The sequence below is a fragment of the Jaculus jaculus genome, chromosome 15, assembly GCF_020740685.1.
Source record: "Jaculus jaculus isolate mJacJac1 chromosome 15, mJacJac1.mat.Y.cur, whole genome shotgun sequence".
In the NCBI taxonomy this organism is placed as follows: Eukaryota; Metazoa; Chordata; class Mammalia; order Rodentia; family Dipodidae; genus Jaculus; species Jaculus jaculus.
Genome location: NC_059116.1, coordinates 53706440 through 53729821, shown reverse-complemented (window position 1 = coordinate 53729821; position 23382 = coordinate 53706440). Strand labels below are relative to the sequence as shown.

General features: G+C 40.4%; 1 protein-coding gene across 1 annotated transcript in view; it reads right to left on the bottom strand.

Annotated features, from left to right (window-relative positions):
• Garem1 (GRB2 associated regulator of MAPK1 subtype 1) overlaps window positions 1–21277 on the bottom strand; it is a 238859-nt gene extending 217582 nt beyond the window's left edge. The window contains exon 1 of the mRNA XM_004666756.3: window positions 21133–21277. Within this exon, the coding sequence (XP_004666813.1) occupies window positions 21133–21253 (121 nt within the window). The 5' untranslated portion in view covers window positions 21254–21277. The remainder of the gene's footprint in view (window positions 1–21132) is intronic.
• Window positions 21278–23382: the final 2105 nt, after the last annotated feature.

Here is a 23382-nt window from a genome sequence, read left to right as displayed (position 1 = left end):
GAATGAAAGTCACACACAAGCAAGTCCAAACTATCACAAATAATATTATAGCGAATATAATAGTCATCGCTACATTACTAAGACAAGAATATTTCTAACGAGTATAACATGTATACGACCTGACAACGCGAGATTTGAGTTGCGATGTTTTACGACGTTTTACGACCTGTCCAACGCGGGGTTCGAGCTGCAACGTTGTTTACTTTTGGTTCGCTGCGCTTCAAGCCGAGTCTTGGTCCGCTGGCGTAAGCTAGTGCTTTGGCTTACAGATGATCATTCGGACAGCATTCGGACAGAGTGTCGGGCTGATGAATTCGGATCGGTGATGTACTCGCGGGGGTCTCAGTCAGGACTGCTGAGCAACCTTTCAGTCAGTCATAGTGTCGGGGAGACTGAGACAATGGTTGCTGAGCAGCTGGGGTTTTTATACCTTCCAATGCTTGTCTAATAGTTTCACACACACATCTGCTAATCTCTACTATGTCACTGCACACAGAGTTTTGCTTACAAGCTTTGACTTTGCATTTTTTACTCTCACAACAAACTTGTTTATCCTAAACTGGCCCTGGACCATATGCTGGTCCTTACATGCTCATAACACGGCACTAAAGAGTTTTGTCAAAATTATGATATATAATAGCCAGGTGTGGTGGTGTATCCCTTTAATCCCAGCACTTGGGAGTAGGAGGAACACCATGAGTTTGAGGCCACCCTGAAACTACATAGTGAATTCCACGTCAGCCTGGACCAGAGACCCTACCTCAAAAAAACAAATATATATATATATGTGTGTGTGTGTGTGTATGTGTGTGTATATATATGTATGGTTTATGGTAATATTAGAATTCATGAATTAATAATGTATCATCTTTGAATCTAAATCAGAAATATGCTAATGAAAGGTGACTAAGTCAAGCTAACTGGTGGTAGGTTACATTCCCAGTTTAAAAAGCCAGAATCCTGGGTGCAAGATTTTGTTTCCTTTCTAGGATTTTTGAAACTCAGCCATCTTAGAAGACAAATTATTTCTATCTTGTAAAAAGTTCATATAGTGTTATTTAATTTAACATATATAATAAGCCCCAAATAAAAAACTTCAATATTAATCTAAATTCATGTATCAAAAATATACATTAATCCAAGGCTCAGGGAACATTGCAGAGTGGGGTGGGGAGTCGTGGTGCGGAGAACATAAAACCTGATGGATGGGAAAGAATGCTGTGAAATGCTGTCTTCTGGACATGACACAGCTGTTGCACTCACAAACTCACAGCATAAGATCTGCACAAGACTGGGCCCATCATTCTGTCAGGGAAGGTAGAGGGATTCATGATGATCCCATTTGTCTTAAGAAAAAGAAGGTATTTAAGATTTAGCAGGAAGAGAATAGGACAGGATAATGGTGTGTGAATATGAACAAAATATATTATATACATATATGAAATTATTTTAAAAGATAAATTAAAGATTATATATACACATATACATGTTAAGGCAAGTAATATGTGAGATAAATTACATTCAAATTATGTCAGTAGCAAAACCATGTTATGCCAGGAAATGTGCTATGTGAAAGTAACATGCATGTTGTTCTTCAATAGAACTGCTCTTAATTTTAAATGATGCTGTACCAAAAGGCTACCAAACCCTTGAATGCATTTCAGTATTTCAAAATAGCAGGAAAGGACACTGAACCAATGATAGAGCTGCACATCAGTAACCTTTAATGACATGAATACAGTAGTAACCCTTGAAAGTCAAAAAGTGTTACTTACCAAACATACAATAAAAACTATTCTTGGAAAAATGCCTAGAAAAATTGCTAGATAGCAACATCGTGTACATGTGTACCTAATAAAGGCATACAGCACTTAAAGAATTAAGGTTATCTACTTTAACAAAAATTTTACTTTTGTAAACAAAGAGTAATGTGTTCATTTTCATGCAACTGAATCACTACAAGAAGATAAAGAGGCAAGTACTAGGTTCACTATAAACAGAATGCCCACAGGATGTATTCCTAAACCAGGGCACTGCTAGGAATGAAAGAGGCCATTTTAAATAATCCCATAGGGACCAGATGTGCAAACTAGAATGGTTCTAGATGAACCAGGATGTGCTATATAAAGAGGGATACTCAGAAAAAAAAAAAAAAAAATTGAGTTCCATAACTTTTCAGGTCCACTCACAGGGTCAAGAGGGGATCTGGAGTTGAATACACATATGACTGTGGTTCAAAAGGAATATCAGCTTCCAAAACAAACAGAAATTAGGGCAATTGGTACGTGGAGTACTAGTGTTTATTTCATAGTTTGCTACAATTATGGACCAACCAATATGACTTTTCCAAGGTTTCCTGAGCTGATAATCACTGTTTTTACTAATACTTTCCCTAAGTCCCCTTGCAGTTCCTATAACTAATTCTACTTTTTTTTTTTTAAGAGTTAAATTTCCAGGATATGGAGAAGATTAAACTATCCATGAATGCAGAGTAGAAATAGAAAAATTTTTGCCCTGGTCAATGTTCTCAGGCACAGCCTCTGTAGTAGTTTGAATGTATACCACCCCCCATTGACTCAGTGGTTAAAATTAAACTTGTAACTTGGATCTGCAACTATTTGGCTGGAGGAGGTATCACTGGGGGCGGATACTGGAGTCCAGCCCTAAAGTGTCACTGGGGCTGGATCTGAATTCCAACTCAAAAGTGAGGAGAGAACGGTCTCTGTTCTGGTGGATTTGTGTGTGCTGGTGCCAGTTTTTTGCTTGCTGCAGATTTTTTCTTTGTGCAGATCTATGGAGGTAAGCAGCTTCTTCCACCATTGATGGAACTCTACCTAGATCTGTAAGCTTGAAGGCAGAGGCCACAAATTTCCTTGTTAATACCAGTTGCCTTACATTACAAGCATGTTCACAATTCATTTCTGCAGACAGTTCAGTCATATTAATAAAAACATGTGCTATAGATAACTCAAGAAGCCACATAATTTTAAATTATGTTGATGATCCTTGTTGTGTTATCATGGCATGGTTCGGGCTCTCTGGTTCTATGCTCTGTAGTGTTTCAGGAAATAAACTAGTCTGTACATTGAAAAATACTATGAGAAGGGCATGCTTAGCTTTGGATGAAAATTATACCATGTAATAAACAGATAATAGCAACGGAGATAATAAGGATAAGGAATTGCTGTACTGTATTCCTAAAGTCATTTATTGTAGAATTTCTTTAGTTTCATTTTTAAAGAAATATCTGTCATTTACTAAATAAGCATATGACATGTATATACATCCATTTTGGTCCTGCAGGATCTATAGATATCTAACCTTCATCTATGTCAAATGAACACTGACCTCAAAGTTAACTGACTAAGAACAAATGGCCTAGGGTCAGGGTTGGTGAACTTGTCCCTTAAAGACCTTAGGCTTGGTGGCCAATAAAACTGCTCCCACATCTATCAGCTTCTGCTATAGTCATGCAAAAGCAGCTATAAACAGTAAGTGAACAAGTATGTGTGCTGCCTTCTAGGAAAACCTCATTTACTTAAACAGGCAGAAGGCCAGAATCAGACCAAGGCCACAGGTGCCAACTTCAGCAAGTGATGTGAGATCACATTTGTGTTACTTGGTGGTAACACATATTTCCAATTTTGAAAAGCTTTCTCTATCACATCTTATGGAAGTGAACTGCTAACAACCCCCCACACATACACACAACAAATAAAATCACTACTTGTTTAATGATGTCCAATATACTGAAGATTTTAATGCAAAATTAAAATAAATGGACTGTGTCTTTCCATTCTTAATCACATCTGCTGCATGACAACTTGCCTCCTGGTGAGATAGTGTCCCATGTCCCACACAGCCTCTACCCAGGGTCTGAGTCCTTGGCTTCAAGAAGGGGTGGGGCTTGTTCAGGAACACCTTGAAATCACAGGAAAAATGCAGTGTACACTATGTCCATCTGCAACTTTCATCAGAACTCTAAAAAGATGGGCAAGAATCACCACTAAAGTTGTAACCAATAAACCATGTAAAGTGAGTCTGGTACAGATATTTTTGGGGATAGGGAAGATACTGATGCTAGAGTAAGGTGTGATCATGTCTGATTGTATCTCTTATATCCATGTCACTTCTCATGGTACTAGCCTGCTCTGCTTGGTTTCTGTGGTATTTGCTCTTGCTTTTTCAATACCTGGCCCCTCAGTTCAGGGTAAGGATCTGACTACAGTACAGTCTGTGACAGATGAACACCAGAAGCTCAGATTCACTAGGATTTCTTCAAATCCCATCTCAAGATAAGTAAAAGACATCACTATACATATGAGTTTATGTGTAGAAATTGTGTATTCTATGTATAACAGATATGATATATATTAAACCATTGAGATAATTTGGGAGCATGTATTTTAAAACTTTTTTTGTCTATTTTTTATTTATTTATTTGAGAGCAACAGACACAGAGAGAAAGACATATAGAGGGAGAGAGAGAGAATGGGCGCGCCAGGGCTTCCAGCCTCTGCAAACGAACTCCAGACGCGTGCACCCCCTTGTGCATCTGGCTAACGTGGGACCTGGGCAACCGAGCCTCGAACCGGGGTCCTTAGGCTTCACAGGCAAGCGCTTAACCACTACGCCATCTCTCCAGCCCGAGCATGTATTTTAAAAGCAATGGAAGAAAATTGAAAACTTTTGCTGTTACATGTCATCTCATACCCCTTTTTCTTGGGGAAGATGGAATAGAAGACATATATTTCAAACACTGGAACCCTCACTGTTCACTTTAGTTCCTGACCTCTAGAAAGGGTTCTATGGGACCCTGTGGTTCTCTTTACAGCAACTAGTAACATCAGACCTATCTTTGGTACCGCTGTCTTAGAGGTTCAATTTTAATAAAAAATGATCAATAACAGACTCTCCTTTTGTAAAGTATAGCATGATTGGAGAAAAAACAGAGGCATGGGGAAGTGAAAAGTTTGGGATCTAAAAGTACCTCCAGCTACTGTCTTCTCCACTTCTCATGCACATGACCTTATGCAAATTATTCTTTAAGTCAGGATTATTGTGAGAAGTACCTGACATCGTGTATATAAACTGCTGAACAATAGTCAGCACCATAATTAGGTCTCCGTGAACAGGAGCTATAATTACTACACAAGAGTAAACACCAAAGCCTTAGCTTGTCTGGAAACTATGTAACAGTTGCTATTCAGTTTTATGTGCCAGTGTTCAAAATGGTAAAAGCTAGCTTCCTATTTAAATTTTATAAATCACTCATACTACAGTGCTGTAGAAATGCAATGAATCATAGTTTTCTCCAACCATGAAGACTGAAATTATCATTTTACCTTCACTGTTATTACAGTGTTTCACTACACAGACCAAGTATGTCTGTCTGTAATCCCACCGCCTAGGAGAGACAGGAGAAACAGAAGTCAAGGTCATCCCCTGCTACACAGCAATCTTGAGACCAGTCTGGATACATGCTTACACTGTCTCAAAAAAGATGGTGGTAGGCACTGTGAGCCATATTTGTTTTTTCATTTTCCCGACAGATACACAATAATGAAGAAAGGAGTTAAGACTAATTACATATGTTCACATGAAAGTTTAAAAAGTGGGTAATTTTGGTGTAGACCTTTATGAAGGTCAGTCCAGAAAAAGTCTAAGAACCTTTCAAGAGAACTGAAAAACAAGTCTTCTTGGGTCTGTATAGTAGCCAGTGGAGGAAAACTGCTATTAACTACCTCTACTTGCCAGAAATTAAAGCTATAATAAGAACATTCTGACAGCAAGATAGGCTTAGCCTTGCTGTAATAATATAATAATAAGGCTAAGGCCTATCTTGCTGTCTGAGACAGAGACCAAAAAAAAAAATTAAGGCATTGTAATTTTTTTGAGTACACAGCAACCATGGTATAAACGTATAACTGGTCTTCTATTCCAAACACAGTAGCTACTCTTTGCAATGCACTATTTTTCCTGCTGGGCTAGAAATTGGCTGAAATCTTGCTGCAAAATCTAAAGGAACCTTTTAAACTATAAAATGCAAGTCAGCAATTTTGGAGTCTACAAAGGCCACATTCAGCTTTAGTGATTCACTCAGCCCCAATGGCAACCATTTGATCAAATTGAAAACTCGTAACTAGCTGCTACACAAAACATATGGCTTGGGGGTTCCAATTTTTGTGTTTGCAAAATTTGCTAACCTTGATCTTGTAACCATCATCCACAGTGGCTCTATTCTCAGCGGATCAATGTTTCTCAACTTATGACCAATGCATTCAAGTATTCAAGTTTCTCTCACCCTGAATTCTCTGACAATGCAAAATTTCCAACTCCTGAACAGACTTCCTTTAAATACCTCGACAAATGCACAATTTATCATGGTGCTCTTCCACACCTCTCTCCTGGAACAGTCAATGGTGTTATATTCTTAACATAAGGAAAGATTGTACAACTCTACCCTCTTGAAAGATGTGGCCAGAGAGCTCCCCACCACTTACGATGTGACATGTAAGAGGGATGTGTGGTCCAATACTTCTGGGCAGAAGTTTTAAGGAGTTGGTGTATGATGTGCCTACTACCCCTTTCCTCAACAACATGGACACACAATTATGGGAAACTTCAGACCTTGGGACCACCAGGAGGAAGAAGGAAAGAAGGAGGCACTAAGCAGCGAACTCATGATAAACACAACACAAATAAGCAATAAACCTGTGCTTTGCCCCCCCAGTTTTGTTTTCTCAATTTATTTGCAGTGCTGGAGATCAAATTAAAGACTTGTACATGCTAGGCACATGCATTATCACGACCCTGAAGACCAGCCTAACCTCTGCTGACAGTTTGAAGTCATTCTTCCCACCAACCCTGGCTTGTCCCACATACTTGGGACTAATAACCTGGCTGACAACACACTCACTGTAACCTGCTTTTCCATGTGCATTCTTGTCTGATAAGGGCATCAGCACTAAGCTAGTAACTGCAGGACTAGTTGCTTCCTTCTTCCTCATATCACACATCCAGTTAGTTCTAAAAATTCAACTGTAAATACTTGGCATTACTGTTCATCTTCTCCATTCTCTCATATATTTGGTTCTGGCTAGAAGCCATCTTTCTTCTTGATTATATAAACATATGTCTTCCAAATAGTGTCATTTTCACTGCAGTCTTTTCCTCTAAATGGTCTACCAAAATGATACAGAACAATATGTGTGTATGTATGTATGTGTGTATACATACACACATATACATGTGTGTATACACACATATACATACATATATAGCTTGGGGGATGGCTCAGCAGTTAAACATACTTGTTTGCAAGCTTGGCGGCCCCAGTTTGATTACCTAGCACTCACGGAAAGCCAGATACAAAACAGTATATGCATCTGTGATCCCAACAATCAGGAAGCTCAGGGGCTGGCTAAACTGGGCCACACCCAGCAGACAAAAAAACAGTAACTTTTTATAATTATTTATTAATTTAATTTTTATTAACAACTTCCATAATTGTAAATTATATTCCATGGCAATTCCCTCCCTCCCCCCACTTTCCCCTTTGAAACTCTTATCTCCATCATATCCCCATCCTCCTCTCAATCAGCCTTTTATTTTGATGTCATGGTCTTTTCTTCCTGTTATGATGGTCTTGTGTAGGTAGTGTCAGGCACTGTGAGAACATGGATATACAGGCCATTCTGTGTCTGGAAGAGCACACTGTAAGGAGCCCTATCCTTCCTTTGGCTCTTACATTCTTTCTGCTACCTCTTCCCCAAAGAACCCTGAGCCTTGGAAGGTGTGAAGAGATATTTCAGTGCTCAGCACTCCTCTGTCACTTCCTCACAGCACCATGATGCCTTCTAAGTCATCCCAAGGTCACTGCCATCTGAAAATAGAAGCTTCTCTAACCAAAGGTGAGAGTAGCATTAATATATGGGTATGAACATTAAGAGAAGTGCTTACCAGGCAGTTTGGTGAGCCTAGTATATGTATTTATCCAAACACCAGCAGACATTACACCCCTAGTGCTCATAACTACCCTGTTGTAGGTTTTAAGTATCAGGGATGTATGTATTCCATCCCATGGAGCAAGCCTCCAGTTCAATTTGACATGCCACTACTGTACTCGTTGGCTTATTTGGCCTAGCTGGCCAAATTTAAGGCTTGCAGTGTCCACTGTTAAATATCTTCACTGGTGATTTCTCTCTCCCACTGAACTGCATGCAGCATAGCTTTTTCCAGCTTTCTGTCAGCTGGTCTACATGGAGGAGGTTTGCAGCTCAGCTCCAGCAGGATTTCTCAGTTACTTTGCAGCCCAAGTATGTGGAGTCTTTAGCAATATGGTCTTATCATCTGCTCCTCGTAGGAAGCCAAGGGCCCCAGCAACGGCCTATAATGTTTTGGTGGTATTAAGGACACAAGAGGCCAAATTATGTTGGTAACAGAATCCAACTTGTATTAAACAATGACAGGATTCTGTATAATGCATGCACATGTAAATGCTTGTATGAGTATAGAGCAAAAATGAAGTGGATGATATGGGTAGGCAAAGTTGCAAGAGTGGGAAGGTGAATGTAAAGGAATAAACTTAAAGTTGCTAATATGTTTGATTTATGCAATGTGTACATGCGTGTGTATCTGAACACAGAACCCTTCAAAACGCTAGGCAGTGGTTAACTCAGAGTGGTGGAACCGCAGATTACTTTCATGTTTAAATACTGTTTTCAGATTATTCATAGTGAATATATTATTCTCCTAGTTGAAGGAATGATGTTTCATTGTTACAATTAATAAAATAAGGTAGACTACAAGTGCCAGTGCATACACGTTCTTCCTTCTCCCTTCTAGAGGCTCCGCTTAGCCTGAAACTCCCCTCTGGTATCATATTGCATTCAAATGTCCAGAGTCACCTCAGATTGCTATCTTCCCCTTGAGTCCAAAAAAAAGACAGAAAGAGAGATACAAGAAAGGGAAAGAGAAAGACAGAAATTAGACAGCACAATTCACAAGTTGCCCCATCTATAAAGCAGTGAATGTGAGGCTTCTTCAGCAATGAAGGATTCTCTTACCATTACCTTACACTTCATTTTTAGCAACTAGCTCCTCAACATACTGATTAAGAGGAATACTTGGGGCATCCTTAGGAAATATATTTTCTCTTTTGTCAATCACTGGCTTTATACATAGAACCAAACAGAGCTCTTCTGTCTCCCTTTTTTGTAGACATCACAGTGAAATCAACATTGGCACAGATGTTCAACAAAAGTAAAATGACATTTGAAGTATCACATTTACTCTCTGCCTCAACATACTTTGTGAATTTCTATGATTTACCCTCCAGTATCAGAACTCAGATTTGTAACTTCAACAGACTCTTGAGTTGCTACAGTAGGTCTCATCTAACTATCCCAAACACCACTTAAAGGGTATTATGAATTAAACATAAAAACAGATACCAATTTTTTGGCTTGTGTATGTGTGTGTAATATGGTGAGTGCTGGTGTATATGTGGTATGTTCATATGTATGTGCCCATGTGGCACCCCATGCTCTTGCCTGCGGTGGGTGAGCTTGCCTGCAGTGGCCAGAGCAGAAGATCAGGGGTCCTGCTTTTCTACCCATTCTTATGTGAGCTGGAATGCCAGAACTTGCCAAGTCTTTTTATCTTGGGTTTCGGATCCCCTATAAGAATGGAGTAATAGATGTCTGTGGCTATGTCCAGTTGTTTATGTGAGTCCTGGGTATTCCACTCTAGTGGTCTCTAAGGTCTCCTCAGCCCTCATGTTTACATAGGAAGTGCTCTTAACCACTGTACCATCTTCTCAGCCCAGGATACTATTTTTACAAACTGTCAGTTTTATTCATTGCCCTTAAAGCCAGATAGTGATAAAATTAACTTGTCACCTTAATTTCATGCAAGCCATAGGAATTTCTCAACAACAAATACCTATAGGAAATGCTCCACAATTCAAACCAAATTTGTAGTTATGAACATACTACATGGGTTCACTTTATTTAATGGAAAGGGATTCTTTCTTTCAGAGAATCAGACAATACAACAGTTATCATAATATATTTAAATCCAATATCCTGGGGCTGAGGAGATGTCTCAGTGGTTAAAGGTGCTTGCTTGAAAGGCCTGTCAGCCTGGATTTTACTTCCCTAGTATCAACACATAAAGCCATACACACAAAGTCTGGAGTTCATCAGCAGAGGCAAGAGGCCCTTGCATGCCTATTCTCTTCTTTCTCTCTTGAATAAATAAATATATTTTCCAATTTCCTATAATGATAAAATAAGAAAATATTGCTTTAAATACAATCATCACATATGACTGACAAAAAGAATGGAACAGAACAGGGAAGAAGCACCTTTCAAGAATTGCATAGCTATTCCCATGAGCATATCAAGTTAGAAAGAAAAAAATACAAGATGTAAAAGTATGCAAGCCAAGGGGAAAAAAAAAAACACAAAATGAAGCAAGGTGGTCTTTAAAATAACAATTGCTTACGAACACATAACATTTCAGGGCTTAGTTTTTAATAAAGCATTTTCGATATAGCTCGGAGTTAGAGTGATCCCTAGCACCTCCCCAAAACAAACCAACATACAAGGAGCTAGGGTCCAATGCATAGCTCATAATATTCAGTGTCCAATCTCTTATCATAAGAATTCCTGAGCATTATGACAAGTTAGACTTTAGCTCCCTGCCTTCTGGTACTCCCATGCTGAAGTGCTCAGTCTGACCAATGAGATGGGAGTGCAATGTGTGGAACTAAGGGAAGATAGGTGATGCAAACATGATAGCTAAGACTCCAGCAGCCATCTAAAATCATGAAGTGACTCTGAGATTGAAAATTACAGTTAGGGACCTGGGAAACAGGTCAGCTGTTAAAGCCACATGACACTTGCTTGCAAAGCCTGTCAGCATGGGTTCAATTCCTAGCCATCCACATAAAGTTGGTCAGGCTTTCATTTGTAGTGGCAAGAAGACCCTGCCTTGGCATACCCGTGCACACACGCACACGTGCGCACACATGCGCCCAAGTGTGTGCACACACATTAAATTAATTAATTAATTAATTAAGCAGCTATGAAACATCTACATTTTTCTATTATTTTGAGACATTAAAATTTACTTCTCTGGTAGGAAAAGGGCTCATCTCCAACCTCGTAAAGTCTTGTATTGAGGAAACTATCACTTCTTTTTTTTTTTTTTAAAGTTTCTGGCCAAGTAAATTTTTCTCTACTGAGCTAAGGAAAAACCAACAGACGTGACTTATTCTGAATATTCCCAGGAATAAATACATAAGTACTTCTCACAATTATACCTCCCTCTGCCCTATAACCACACCCAATCATAACAGCCTACCATACATGTTCAATATTACTCAAAATAACAAATATTGTCATTAACTATAAAGAATTTATATTGCATTTTAAATTCAGAAACTTGGTATTTATTAAACAACCATTAAAGTCAAAGTAGTATTTAAATACTTCAATCTGGACTAACAATTAGAAGAACCACTTAAAATAACTTGCCCTGTCATTGCAATGTTATTTATTCATCCTCAGAACTGGAAGAAATTGGGAGGGTTGTTGTTTCCTCCTTTACCATGATGTCACACTCCTTCAGGGGCATAAAAAGGAATTCACTGTCTGGGATTTAGATGCTATGGTTTCAAATCTGTCTTGGGGCTATTCTAGGGCAACTCTACCAAATTTGCAGGTATACTGTTGTAACACTATTTGAACCAAGTGTCTTGCTTGGCTTAGAAGTAAAACCACTGGTGTGTCCACAGATGAGACCACATGTACTTTTTCTTCTTCTTCCATTTTTTCAACGTAGGTTCTCACTCTAGCCCAGACTGACCTGGAATTCACTCTGTAGTACTAGGGTGGCTTAAACTCATGGTGATCCTCCTACCTTTGCCTCCAGGGTGCTGGGATTATTAAAGGTATGCACTGGGCTGGAGAGATGGCTTAGCGGTTAAGCGCTTGCCTATGAAGCTTAAGGACCCCGGTTAGAGGCTTGATTCCCCAGGACCCATGTTAGCCAGATGCACAAGGGGGCACACGCATCTGGAGTTTGTTTTCAGTGGCTACAGGCCCTGGTGCGTCCATTCTGTCTCTCTCTCCTCTCTCTCTCTCTCTCTCTCTCTCTGCCTCTTTCTCGCTCTGTCGCACTCAAATAAGTAAGAATAAAAAACAACAAAAAAGTTTTTTAAAAAAAGGTATGCACCACCACATCCAGTCCTCATGTAGTTTAACAGTTATTTTAACTATCCAATCAGGACTTTCTTTCTTGAATTAAGTGACTAGTTTCAAAGATTTATAGCATTCTAATGGGTATTCTCAGGAATCATTGAAACAGCATGATAGCAAAGATTAAAAATTAAGTGACATGGCAACATGCAATATGTGAAAAAAAAAAAAAAGAGAGTCCAATTTCAGCTTATCAGTGATCTTTTTGGAGGGGTAGGAGAGGGTCTCACTCTAGCCTCGGATAACCTAGAACTCATTCTGTAGCCCAGACCTTCAACTTACGGAGATCAGTCTTCCTACCTCTCAGCCTCCACAGTGCTGGGATTAAAGGCATGAAACACCATGCCTGGCTTATACTGATCTATTTATCCAGTAAAAAGTAAAAGTATCTGGAGCTGAGGGGATAGCTCAGTTGGTCAAGAGTTTGACTTGCAAGCATGAGAACCTGAGTTCAATCCCCAGGCCCATGTAAAAATGAGTATGGTGGAGAGGCAGACAGGAGGATCCTTGCTGCTTGCTGGCCAGTCAGTCTAGCCTAATTGGGGACCTCCAGGACAGAGAGAGACCTGCTCTCAAAAGAATTAGATGGCATTCCTGAAAATGACAACATCCAAGGTTGTCCTTTAGCCTACATATGAAGGCATACACACAAGTGTACCTGTACACGCTTGAACATACACATACACATACACATGCACGCACACACGCACACACACACACAAAGTGAATCTGAAAATAAGTTGTATAGCTTAGTTAAGACATTGACAACTAACAGTCACATGAATAATTAGCTTATAAATCATTTTGGTTTGAGTGTTTATTTTTCCTTTTACTAGTATTAGGCCTGCTTAACATGCTGCTTTTAATTTTTCAATTTAAGAATATGTCTGTCTCATGATCTTTCCAAGAAGTCCATGCTCATGCTCTGTGGTGCATCTGACTTTCCTCTTGAACACTTTTTTCTCTTAACCCTCATACTTAACATTTATGTTGAAATAGCCTTATTTTTATGAAGAATATGCCTACTTTCAAATGAAACAAAGCTGAAATTCTATTTCAGACCTGCAGAGCTGGCAGCTCTAATAATACATATTTATTGGTCATACTGTACTAATACTGAGATTTGTGCATCTAAATGATGCTGAATGTTGCTGAATGTCTCTTATATACCAGGCTGTGTGCTGAGGGCTGAGAGACAGTACAAATAATTTTAGATATCTTTAACGTGAAATTTAAGCAAACATCCTTGTGGGATTAGGAGTAGATGTAGGACAGGGGAGTGGAGCAGACTTTTCATGTAGGAATGTCTTGGGAAGGAATCTCATGAATTTTAAAACATGTTAGCAGATATTTTGCACCTTTTTCAAGTATGACAAAAATAATACAAGAGCCAGTTATTTTTCATTATGTATACAACAGCTGGTATTCTTAAGATTGATAGTCTCACTAGGACCAGAGCAGAGTTTCCTGAGTCTTCCTGTAACTATAGTTTAGTAAGTGAAAAGACAGATACCCCAGGAATCTCAAACAAAAATAAATGAGTTTACAAGCTGGTTGACAAGAACTTGATTATTTCCATACAGCTGCCAATAAGCAAAACAGATAAAAAAAAAAAAAACCCTCTTTTTAAGTAAGATGTAGAGAATCACAATGGTCCAAACAGTTTTCCAGAGTTTTACTGCCACTGTGAAAACACATTTCATGTAATACTTTCAAAACAGATATAATACATGAAAAATAGATATTGAAGGAGCATCTAATTTTGTCTCATGGATCTGGATGCTTATTGCCATCCACAGCCCATTATAACATCCTCTCTTATGCTGTTTTCTTCATTTTTAGATATGACCAACAGTCAGAATAGGTGAGAACTAGTATAAGTATATAGTTTAGGACAAAATATTAAACAGACTTTCTTATTGTTTACATTGTGTATAACATTGTACTAGGAACTCCTTTCCTAGCCATCAATCAATTACCAGTAAAGATAATTATAAAACAAAGATCCAAGTGTCTAAAAGAACTACTCTGGTACCATTTGGTTAGATTCACATGTGATTCTGGATTCAGTTTAAAGTTCCTGATCTCACTTCCTGCTCCTCTCTTCCAAACCCAATTCTGGGTTAGTTTATGACACTTTCTCTTTGATAAAGACTTGAGTCCTTCTTATAACCTGAAGATTATTAGAACAACAGCCTAGAATACTCAAAAGAAAATAAATGAAGTAATCCAGAGCATTTGTCTCAGTTTCTCTATCTGTACTATAATAAAAGCTACTATTCCATTTAGTTCTATGACTTAAGTGATATAATACATTCAGAAATTTCCCTCTGAATTCATCTAACCTTCACTATGCTATTTGTAAATATTTATATAGCAATATACGTGTAATTCACACATGCTGTTGCATTTAATTCTCAAATATACACAAAACTGCTGGTTCCATGAGGATAGTGGTTTTTGTCTTCTTTATTCAGTACTGCTTAGCATTGCCATGTCATTTTCTACTAATTTAGACTTACTTTTACTTTTGGTCTACAAAGCCTTGAACTTTGTTTTTTAATCTGTTCTAGACCAGCACTTCAAACTTGGGTTCAAAGCAAAGCTAACACTTCCTATGGTGTTCACCTTTACAGCTTTATTGGTTTATACCAAGCAGTTTGCAGATCTTCCAATTCCAAAGATACTTATCTAAAGCGTTAAGACATAACTATGACAAAAGGACATCCCTCCTGCAATGGCCACAATTATGTCAAAATGCCAAAGGGAAGCTTTCCTTCAACACCATTCCCCATATCCAAATGGTCCTTTACCTACTAAACATTAACATTTATGTAATTTATGTAATAATTGTAAGTAACCCAGTTTTTTGGGGGGAGGAAATAGCAAGTGATGATACATGATAAGGTTGAAAGTCTCCAGTAATTAAGTGCAACTATCTTCTATTTCTGTTCATCAGGTAATTTCCAATGGGGGGGCTTTTATCTATATTTATGTAGTTTTATAGTCTTGGCAAATGAACCCAGGGCCCCTCCTACATGCTAGGCAAGTGCTTCATCACTGAGCCATGTCCCTAGCCCCCAATTCTTTTTTGGAAATCTTCAAATTTAAAACTCCTTAACAAAATGCTGAAATTCAACTTACATACTTTTTTTTTTTTGTTTCAGGATGTATGACAGAGTAATCAATAAAGCACTTTCAAGCATAAAAGCATACTGCATTAGGATATGCTATACAAAAGGCAAATAGAAACATGAATTTAAGGGCATAAAGGTAAACAATTTTAACCAAGTACTTATTCATAACATTTAAAATAAACACTGGAAATCAAATACATATTCTACTGGAGATTTATTATAATTACATCACATTATAATGTGATGTAAAATGAAGAGGGGGCAGAAATACTGTAAGAGCTACAGGTTGACACATCATGCCCAGAGGCATTTGCTCCCCCCCCCCCCCCCCCCGAAAATAACTTACTGCTACTCCCACAGTGCATAAACCACAATCCCATGGAGAATACCTGCAACCCCAGAGGAGCCTTCCCAATGGAATGGGGGCAGGGAAGAAGGAAAGGAGGGTACCAACACAAGATGTATCTACAAGAAATATGTTGTTAATAATAATAATAGTAATAATAAACATATACTGAACATTCTTTGCATTTAAACCAAGAAGAAAAAGCTTTAGCAAATAATTTTAAAATGTGTTGAAAGTAGAGCTTCATAGAAATCTTTTAGAACCTAACAGGAGAAAAAAAAAAGAAATTAAGAACACACTGCTTTAGAATGTCACAGCCTTCCAAGATAAAATAATACTAGAGAAAATAAGCAACTTCCCATAAACCAGTACTGAGTATTGACTCTAAGAGCAGAGTGTGGTTTAAGTATTCTCTCTGTCCTCTTCATCCTAAATGATGTCAAACTTGATTCTGTAGACAGGTTATAAAACTGATGATCCGTTAAAATATCTGATCTATGGGCTGGGAAAATGTTTCAGTAGTTAAAGGCGCTTGCTTGCAAAGCTTGCTGGTCCAAGGTCAATTCCCCAGTGCTTATGTAGGCCACACAGAAAAAGTACACAAGCACCTGGCATTCAACTGCAGCAGCAAGGAACACTGGTGTGCTCATACACAAACACACACACACAAAAGTTTTGAAAAATGCATCTGACCTATGATCAATGAACTGTGGTTAGAACTTGGAGAATGAGAGCTAGTCCATCAAATTGCCATTGTGCTTTAAGTTCTCCCGAAAGAATCATGGGACAATACCCAGGAAGGAAGCACAGTACTGTATACTTATCAATACTAAGGGAGGAGGTTTACTAATGTATACTTATCAATACCTAGAAAGGAAATTCACTATTGTATACTTATCAGTACCAAAGGAGGATGTTCACTACTGTATACTTTCAATCCCCAAGAAGGAAGACTCACGACTGTATACTTATCAGTCCCCAGAAAGGAAGCTCACTACTGTATACTTATCAATACCTAGGAAAGAAGCTCACCACTGTATACTTATCAATATCCAGGACGGAAACTCACTATTGTATACTTACCAATATCAAGGGAGGAGGTTCACTACTTTATATTTATCAATATCCAGAAAGGAAGCTCACAATTGTATACTTATCAATACCCAGGGAGAAGGTTTACTACTATATACTTTTCAATGCCCAGGAAGGAAGCACAGTACCGCACACCTACCAATACCAAGGGAGGAGGTTCACTACTGTATACTTATCAATACTCAGGAAGGAAGCTCACTATAATATACTTACCAATACCCAGGAGGAAGGCTCACTGTTGTATACTTATCAATATTCAGGGAGGAAAGCTCATTACCTTGCACTCACTTACTAGACTAGGATAAGTTTCTGCATTGAATATGTAAAATTGAATGCAACAATCTTATGGCATGTGTCATGCAAAGAATTGGAGAAACATACTGTGTGATGTTTTTTAAACAGCAAATGTATGAAAAAAGTTCTTTGGGGCTGGAGAGATGGCTTAGCGGTTAAGCGCTTGCCTGTGAAGCCTAAGGACCCCGGTTCGAGGCTCGGTTCCCCAAGTCCCACGTTAGCCAGATGCACAAGGGGGCGCACGCGTCTGGAGTTCGTTTGCAGAGGCTGGAGGCCCTGGCGCGCCCATTCTCTTTCTCTCCCTCTATCTGTCTTTCTCTCTGTGTCTGTCGCTCTCAAATAAATAAATAAAAAAAAAAAGTTCTTTGAACTTCATATACATATTCAAACCTTAAACCACCAAACTCCATTTGTTTTCTCTGATTCTGTGACCTCTTCTTCCCCTTCTCAGCCACTCCTCTGGGAAGGAGAAAGTCATCTAAATATGATGGATGATGCAAGCACTTAATTCCATGACTACACTGTTTTAAAAATATTGACTTCCTGGTGCTCAAGATCTCACAAACAGTGAGGCTATTTAGAGCATATGTCAGACCTGCTCCAATCCCACCCTCCTTCTGGAGGAAGAGTCCTCCAGACAGTCCAAGATAAGAGACTGTAAAGTCAGTGGAAACCCATTGTACTCCTTCATTTACTAGCCATGATTTCTTTACTAAACTTCTCTGAATCAGGAGCTCCAATCTGGGCTTGCTGAGGATATGAGAGCATAAATATCAGAACCTGAGAACGTACTATCCATAGAAGGCACTCAACCAATAGCTATCAGTTTGTATGCTTTTATATGTATGTTGGGGGCACATGCCAAGGTGCTCACGTGCAGGTCAGAGTTGTCTGTGTTCCACCTTCTTGGAGACAGTGTCTGCTTCTGCAGATAAGTCTGGCCTGGGAATATACTTTATGTGGATGCTGGAGAACTGAACCTAGGCAGGCAGACTTTTCAAGCACATTTATAAGTTGAGCCATCTCCCCAACCCCTAACTTACTTTTTTTTTTTCCTTTTGGTTTTTCGAGGTAGTGTCTCACTCTAGCCCAGGCTGACCTGGAATTCATTCTATATTATCAGGGTGGCCTCGAACTCATGGCGATCCTCCTACCTCTGCCTCTTGAATGCTGGGATTAAACGCCCGGCTCCAATTTAGATTTTTTAATATTCTTCCATGATGGCTCAAAATTACCCAATGTCTTCCTTTTGGTATAATGTCTACTTGAGGCATGTTTTTCAATTTCTTTCTAGTCTCTTTTAAACAGAGACTGTCCCTAGCACATTGTGAAAGTACAAACAGGATTATAGACAAACAGTCTATAATTGGCTCTTTTAAAGCTTTTAGAAATTGTATTAAGATAACTTGTTCCCCCATCAAATTGGAAAAGATTTAAGAAATCAAAAAGCTTCCTAATATAATTAAGGATGTGGGCACAGTAGTACTACTATAATGCCTTGGTTTGTGTAAGTGAATATAGCCTTTAGACTAAAACAATCGAGTTTAAAAAGGATTCACATGTGCAAGGTAGGAATAAATTCTAACCCAGATAAGCAAATCTGTATATAGGAATGATCATTATTCTTGAACTTAATAATCTAGAATGTAACAACATAAAAAAGTTGAAGCAACTTAGTATTCAGCAATAGAAGAGATGATATAAAAACAATTTATTGTACATGTATGGGAGCTAGATATAAAAAATAACATAATACCTACCAATGGGGAACTAAATATGAAAAGTCAATGCCCACTAATAGGTCATAAAATATAGTTCAGCTATTTCCATACAATTATCATGCAACTATGAAAATCCATGTTACTAAAAAGTATTTAAAGGAGATGGGACTGTTAAGTAAAATACAGTTATACAGCAGAATTTGGCTATGAGTACAAAAGAGAAATATATAATGAAGAATTGACATTACACAGTGATCAAAATCCATTCCAGGGTTTGAAAGGACAATGTTAAGACTTGCAACCCACATCCTAATTTAAAATAAAAAAAGTGTGGGATGAATATACTGCTGTGATTCAGAGCTTTTTGTGAATGGTAGGAATAGGTAAATGGACGATAAAACTATTATGTCTGAAACCTTTTTAAGCTTTTAGTTTGATGTAGTCAGAATGACTTTTATACCAAGGGCACCAATGGTCTCTTGCCTAGCTAAGTTTTGTCAGAGTATGCAGAAATGAGGAAAGGTCTAGAAATGGAAGAGTGAGGACTCACAACCTGCCTATATACCTATATATGTCTATATAAATTGTGTATAAATTTTGTAAAGTGGAGAAGAAAATGAGACAATGAATACACATACAGAGATGGGGAGGGAAGGAGGGAGAGAAAAGGAGAAGAAAAGAGGAGAGAGGGGAAAATAGAAACCGATTCTGGCCTGTAGATGTGTATATAAATGGGGCTGGAGAGAGAGCTTAGCGGTTAAGCACTTGCCTGTGAAGCCTAAGGACCCCGGTTCGAGGCTCGCTTCCCCAGGACCCACGTTAGCCAGATGCACAAGGGGGCTCACGCGTCTGGAGTTCATTTGCAGTGGCTGGAAGCCCTGGTGCACCCATTCTCTCTCTCTTTCCCCGTCTTTCTCTCTCTGTCTGTCGCTCTCAAATAAATAAATAAATATATAAGCATAAATGCTTCCACATACCATTTGTCCTTCCCTGGATTCAACAACTATTGTCATCACACTTCATTCCTAATTACAAACTAGTTACTATAGTGCCTACTGCAACCACCATCAACTAAACAAGGATAGCAATCATACCCACATTGTTTTCCAGCTTTCATGAACTTTCCTGGACTTACTTTTCAAAACAGTGGTTTAAATGTCTAACCTAATCCTGCAGATAAACAGAATAAAAATTCTTTGGGACATTTACATAACTCAGGTAAAGCAACATTTTTACTCCAGAAAACAGAGTAAAGCAAGTGCCTATAACTTGAAAAATGGCATCTTTCTGCTCAGTTTTGTTCTGACTTGGCCTGTCTACCTGCGTCTAAGGCTCTGCCTATATGCCTGTCTGCTGCCAGCCTGGGGCTGAACTCCCTGCTGCAGGGCAGACTTATTTCTACAATCTGAAATCACATGAAGACAAACCCACTGAAGTCATACTGAAAACAAAACACAACCTAAGTCATCACTCCACAAGTCACAAGTCTCAAGGTGAAAAGTGTCTACTTCTTGCCAGTTACATATCTACAAATGTCTTCAGATGTTACACTGCATGATGGGGGGATATTAAGCTGGTTTGTGGTGGTCCATTTCAGGAAATTCAGAAATACAGGCAATTCTGAGTTTTGAACTCAGATTGCAAATCAATGTATTTTTAGTAACTTAATTTTTTTTCCAGGCTGAAGATGTGCTAAGCTAATAGTTAACTTTAACACACCATCACTTCTGCTATTAAAAACAAATTTCTATACACAGGCCTAAATTACTTTCAGTTGGGTTAAACACACAAGCTGTAAAAAAAGGTTTATGAGAAACGTGATCCCTTTCACTGGTCACCTAGGAGCTTGTCCTCTGAAATCTGTAGCTTCTTGGCTGAGGTGGGAGGTCGGTGAGAAAGAGCACCCAACATAAGATGCCACCCAGTGCACATTCATTTTCTTAAGAAAGTTGCCTAAGATAACTCTTCAGGGCTTTCCACGTAGAGTAATCCTTGCAGGAACCTGGGGACGGAAGTCTCATCCCAGAGTACTATCTGCAGAGGTTTCCCTTACATAGATTTAGTTTGAAGACGTCTGAGTCAATTACACCGCAAGGGCTCAGACTGCCACCTCCCCGGCGGCTACCGCGGGGGGAGTGGAGAGCAACGCCAGGGCTGCGGCAGCGGCTGGGGCCAACTCCCTGGCCAGAGGCCCGTGGCCCCCTGCCCACCGGTCCTCCCTCCCGAGCGCCCGGGCGCCCGCGGCCCGCGCCCGTCCTCGATCCGCCGGGACTCACCGCTGTCCAGCCGCGCGATCTGGGGTAGCCGGTAAGTGCTGACCAGAAGATCGAGCGGCACGGCCGCCGTGCTCCACTTCACATCCTTGAGGCTGCAGCCCGGCGAGGGCCCCGGGTCCATCTTCCCCGCTGCCGCCGCGACCCGCGCGCCGCCTGGCCGGCCGCCACCGTTCGAGACCAGGGCGCGCGAGAGGCTCGGGGCAGCGCGGCCGCGGACAGCCGGGGGAGGCGCGGCGGGCTGAGGCTGCGGACGCTCGGCTTCAGCTGCCACGGCGGGCCATGGCCGAGCGCCCGCGCGCCCTCAAGCCCCGGGTGGACTACAGGCGGCCGCCCGGCTGGCTGCGGAATCTCCCGCTCCGCCTTCTCCTCTGGCCCCGGGTCTGCAGCTGCGGCGGCCCGCCGCCCGCCTCCTCCTCCTCTTCCCGCTCCTGGCGTCCGCCTCAAGCGCAGCGTGAGGAGGAGCTGCGGGTCTGAGGAACGCCATAGCAGCGTTCCCACTGACTAATCAACGAGGTGCGAGCGACGCCTGCGCAGCTCGCGCGGACGCCGCCTGCACCTCCCTGGCGCCGCAGGCTCCGCCTCCCACTCGCCCACCTCCCTGGAGCTGCAGAACCCGCCTCTCGAGCGGGCGCCTCCCCAGGCCGCTGGCCCCGCCTATTCAGCATCGCTGGCTGGGCCTCCAGAGGGGGCTTCTGCGCTAAACTGGCTGCTCAGGCTGCCGAACGGGTCCCGCAAGCTTTAGCTCTTGCTCCCCCGTCCGACCGCTCCGACGCCCTGCAGCCTCACCCGGCGTCACCGTGCAGGAGCGCCACGCTCTGGGCCCTTCCGGAGTCTTGAGTACCAAACTCAGTCGTACAGTAGGGCAGCTTCCCGGCAGAGTGGCGAATTCCCCGCGCAAAGAAGGTCTTCGATACTTCGGTGTTACCCTGGCTTGGGGATACGGGGCCCAGGAGCTCTGGGCCACTCTATTCTCAACCCTAAGCTCTACAAACCCAATTGGAAGTTTCTGCAAAGAACCCAAGAGGTGGCTGCCAGACAGGATAGAAGAAGGCCCAAGCAACTAGAAGACAAAAGCTGGTGGACAGAGGATCATCAATGGGTTTTGTGTCTTCATAGTGTGAACAGGCTGTGAAGGATGATGGGACTGGAGGTTACCGCCAGACATGCAGAGACAGAGAGGTGGAGGAGTCCCATCTGCTGTCCTTAGTTGTGCCTTTGAGGTTGGGATAAATATTCTTTTCTACAAATGTATTAAGTGATTAAGTGATCGCGCACACAAGAGTGACACAACTCTTGAATAGCAATGCTGATATTCAAATCCACAGATTGCTATCCATGATAAAGTTTCCCACATTTTGAAACATGGTTTGTTCACTGTGGACAGAGCTCAGCCTACAAAGGTGACTATGAAAGTCCTATTTTCCAGGCACACCCTGACTTTAAAAAAAAAAAAAAAAAAAAAAACGAGATTACATTAGGGGAGGTGACTGGCTGCTCAGGTGAGTGCTTCTGTCAACTAGGTTTCAACATGTTTTCAGGACTCAGTGCACATAAGGCATAATAAGACCCTACTTGGCCAGCCTTGAAAACATCATACTGACTTTCAGAGGGCTTAAAAGGCCTGGGCCCATAAACAAGCAGAGCCATTAGCTTTTTAAGAAAAGTATAAGTGTCTTCCTTACCTACCTTCCTGTGCCCCTCACTTTAGAACACTGAAGATCATAGTTTTCACAAAATTCTGCTGAAATATGTGAGCTCTGTGACGTTCTTCTGAATTTTTTAAGTTTTGAAAAAGAAGTATCTTGTTCAGAATAATAGGCCCAAAATGTTCTAAGATTTCTTTACATGCAGAAGAATGTCTTAAAGCCACCAAGTAGCAGCTAGTTTTCCTAAATAATCATTTCTGAAAATTCAACTTAGATTAAACAAAATAAAGCAGAAAATATCTAAGGCTGGGCAAAGTCAGTGGGCTCTTATGCGGTAAATAGATCGTAAATCCTTTATATGGTAAACTGGCTTTTTCAAAACTTAAACAAAATGCTGGCAAACAACACATGAAAGGTCATTCATTCTGATTCAGTGGATTTTATTCCAGAGATGCAAGGATGGTGTAACATATGTGAAATCAATAAATGTAATACACTCTATAAATGGACTGAAGGACAAAAATCACATAATCTTCTCAATGGATGCAGAAAAGGCATTTGACAAAAATCCAACGTCCTTTCAAAATAAAAGTTCTAATGAAAC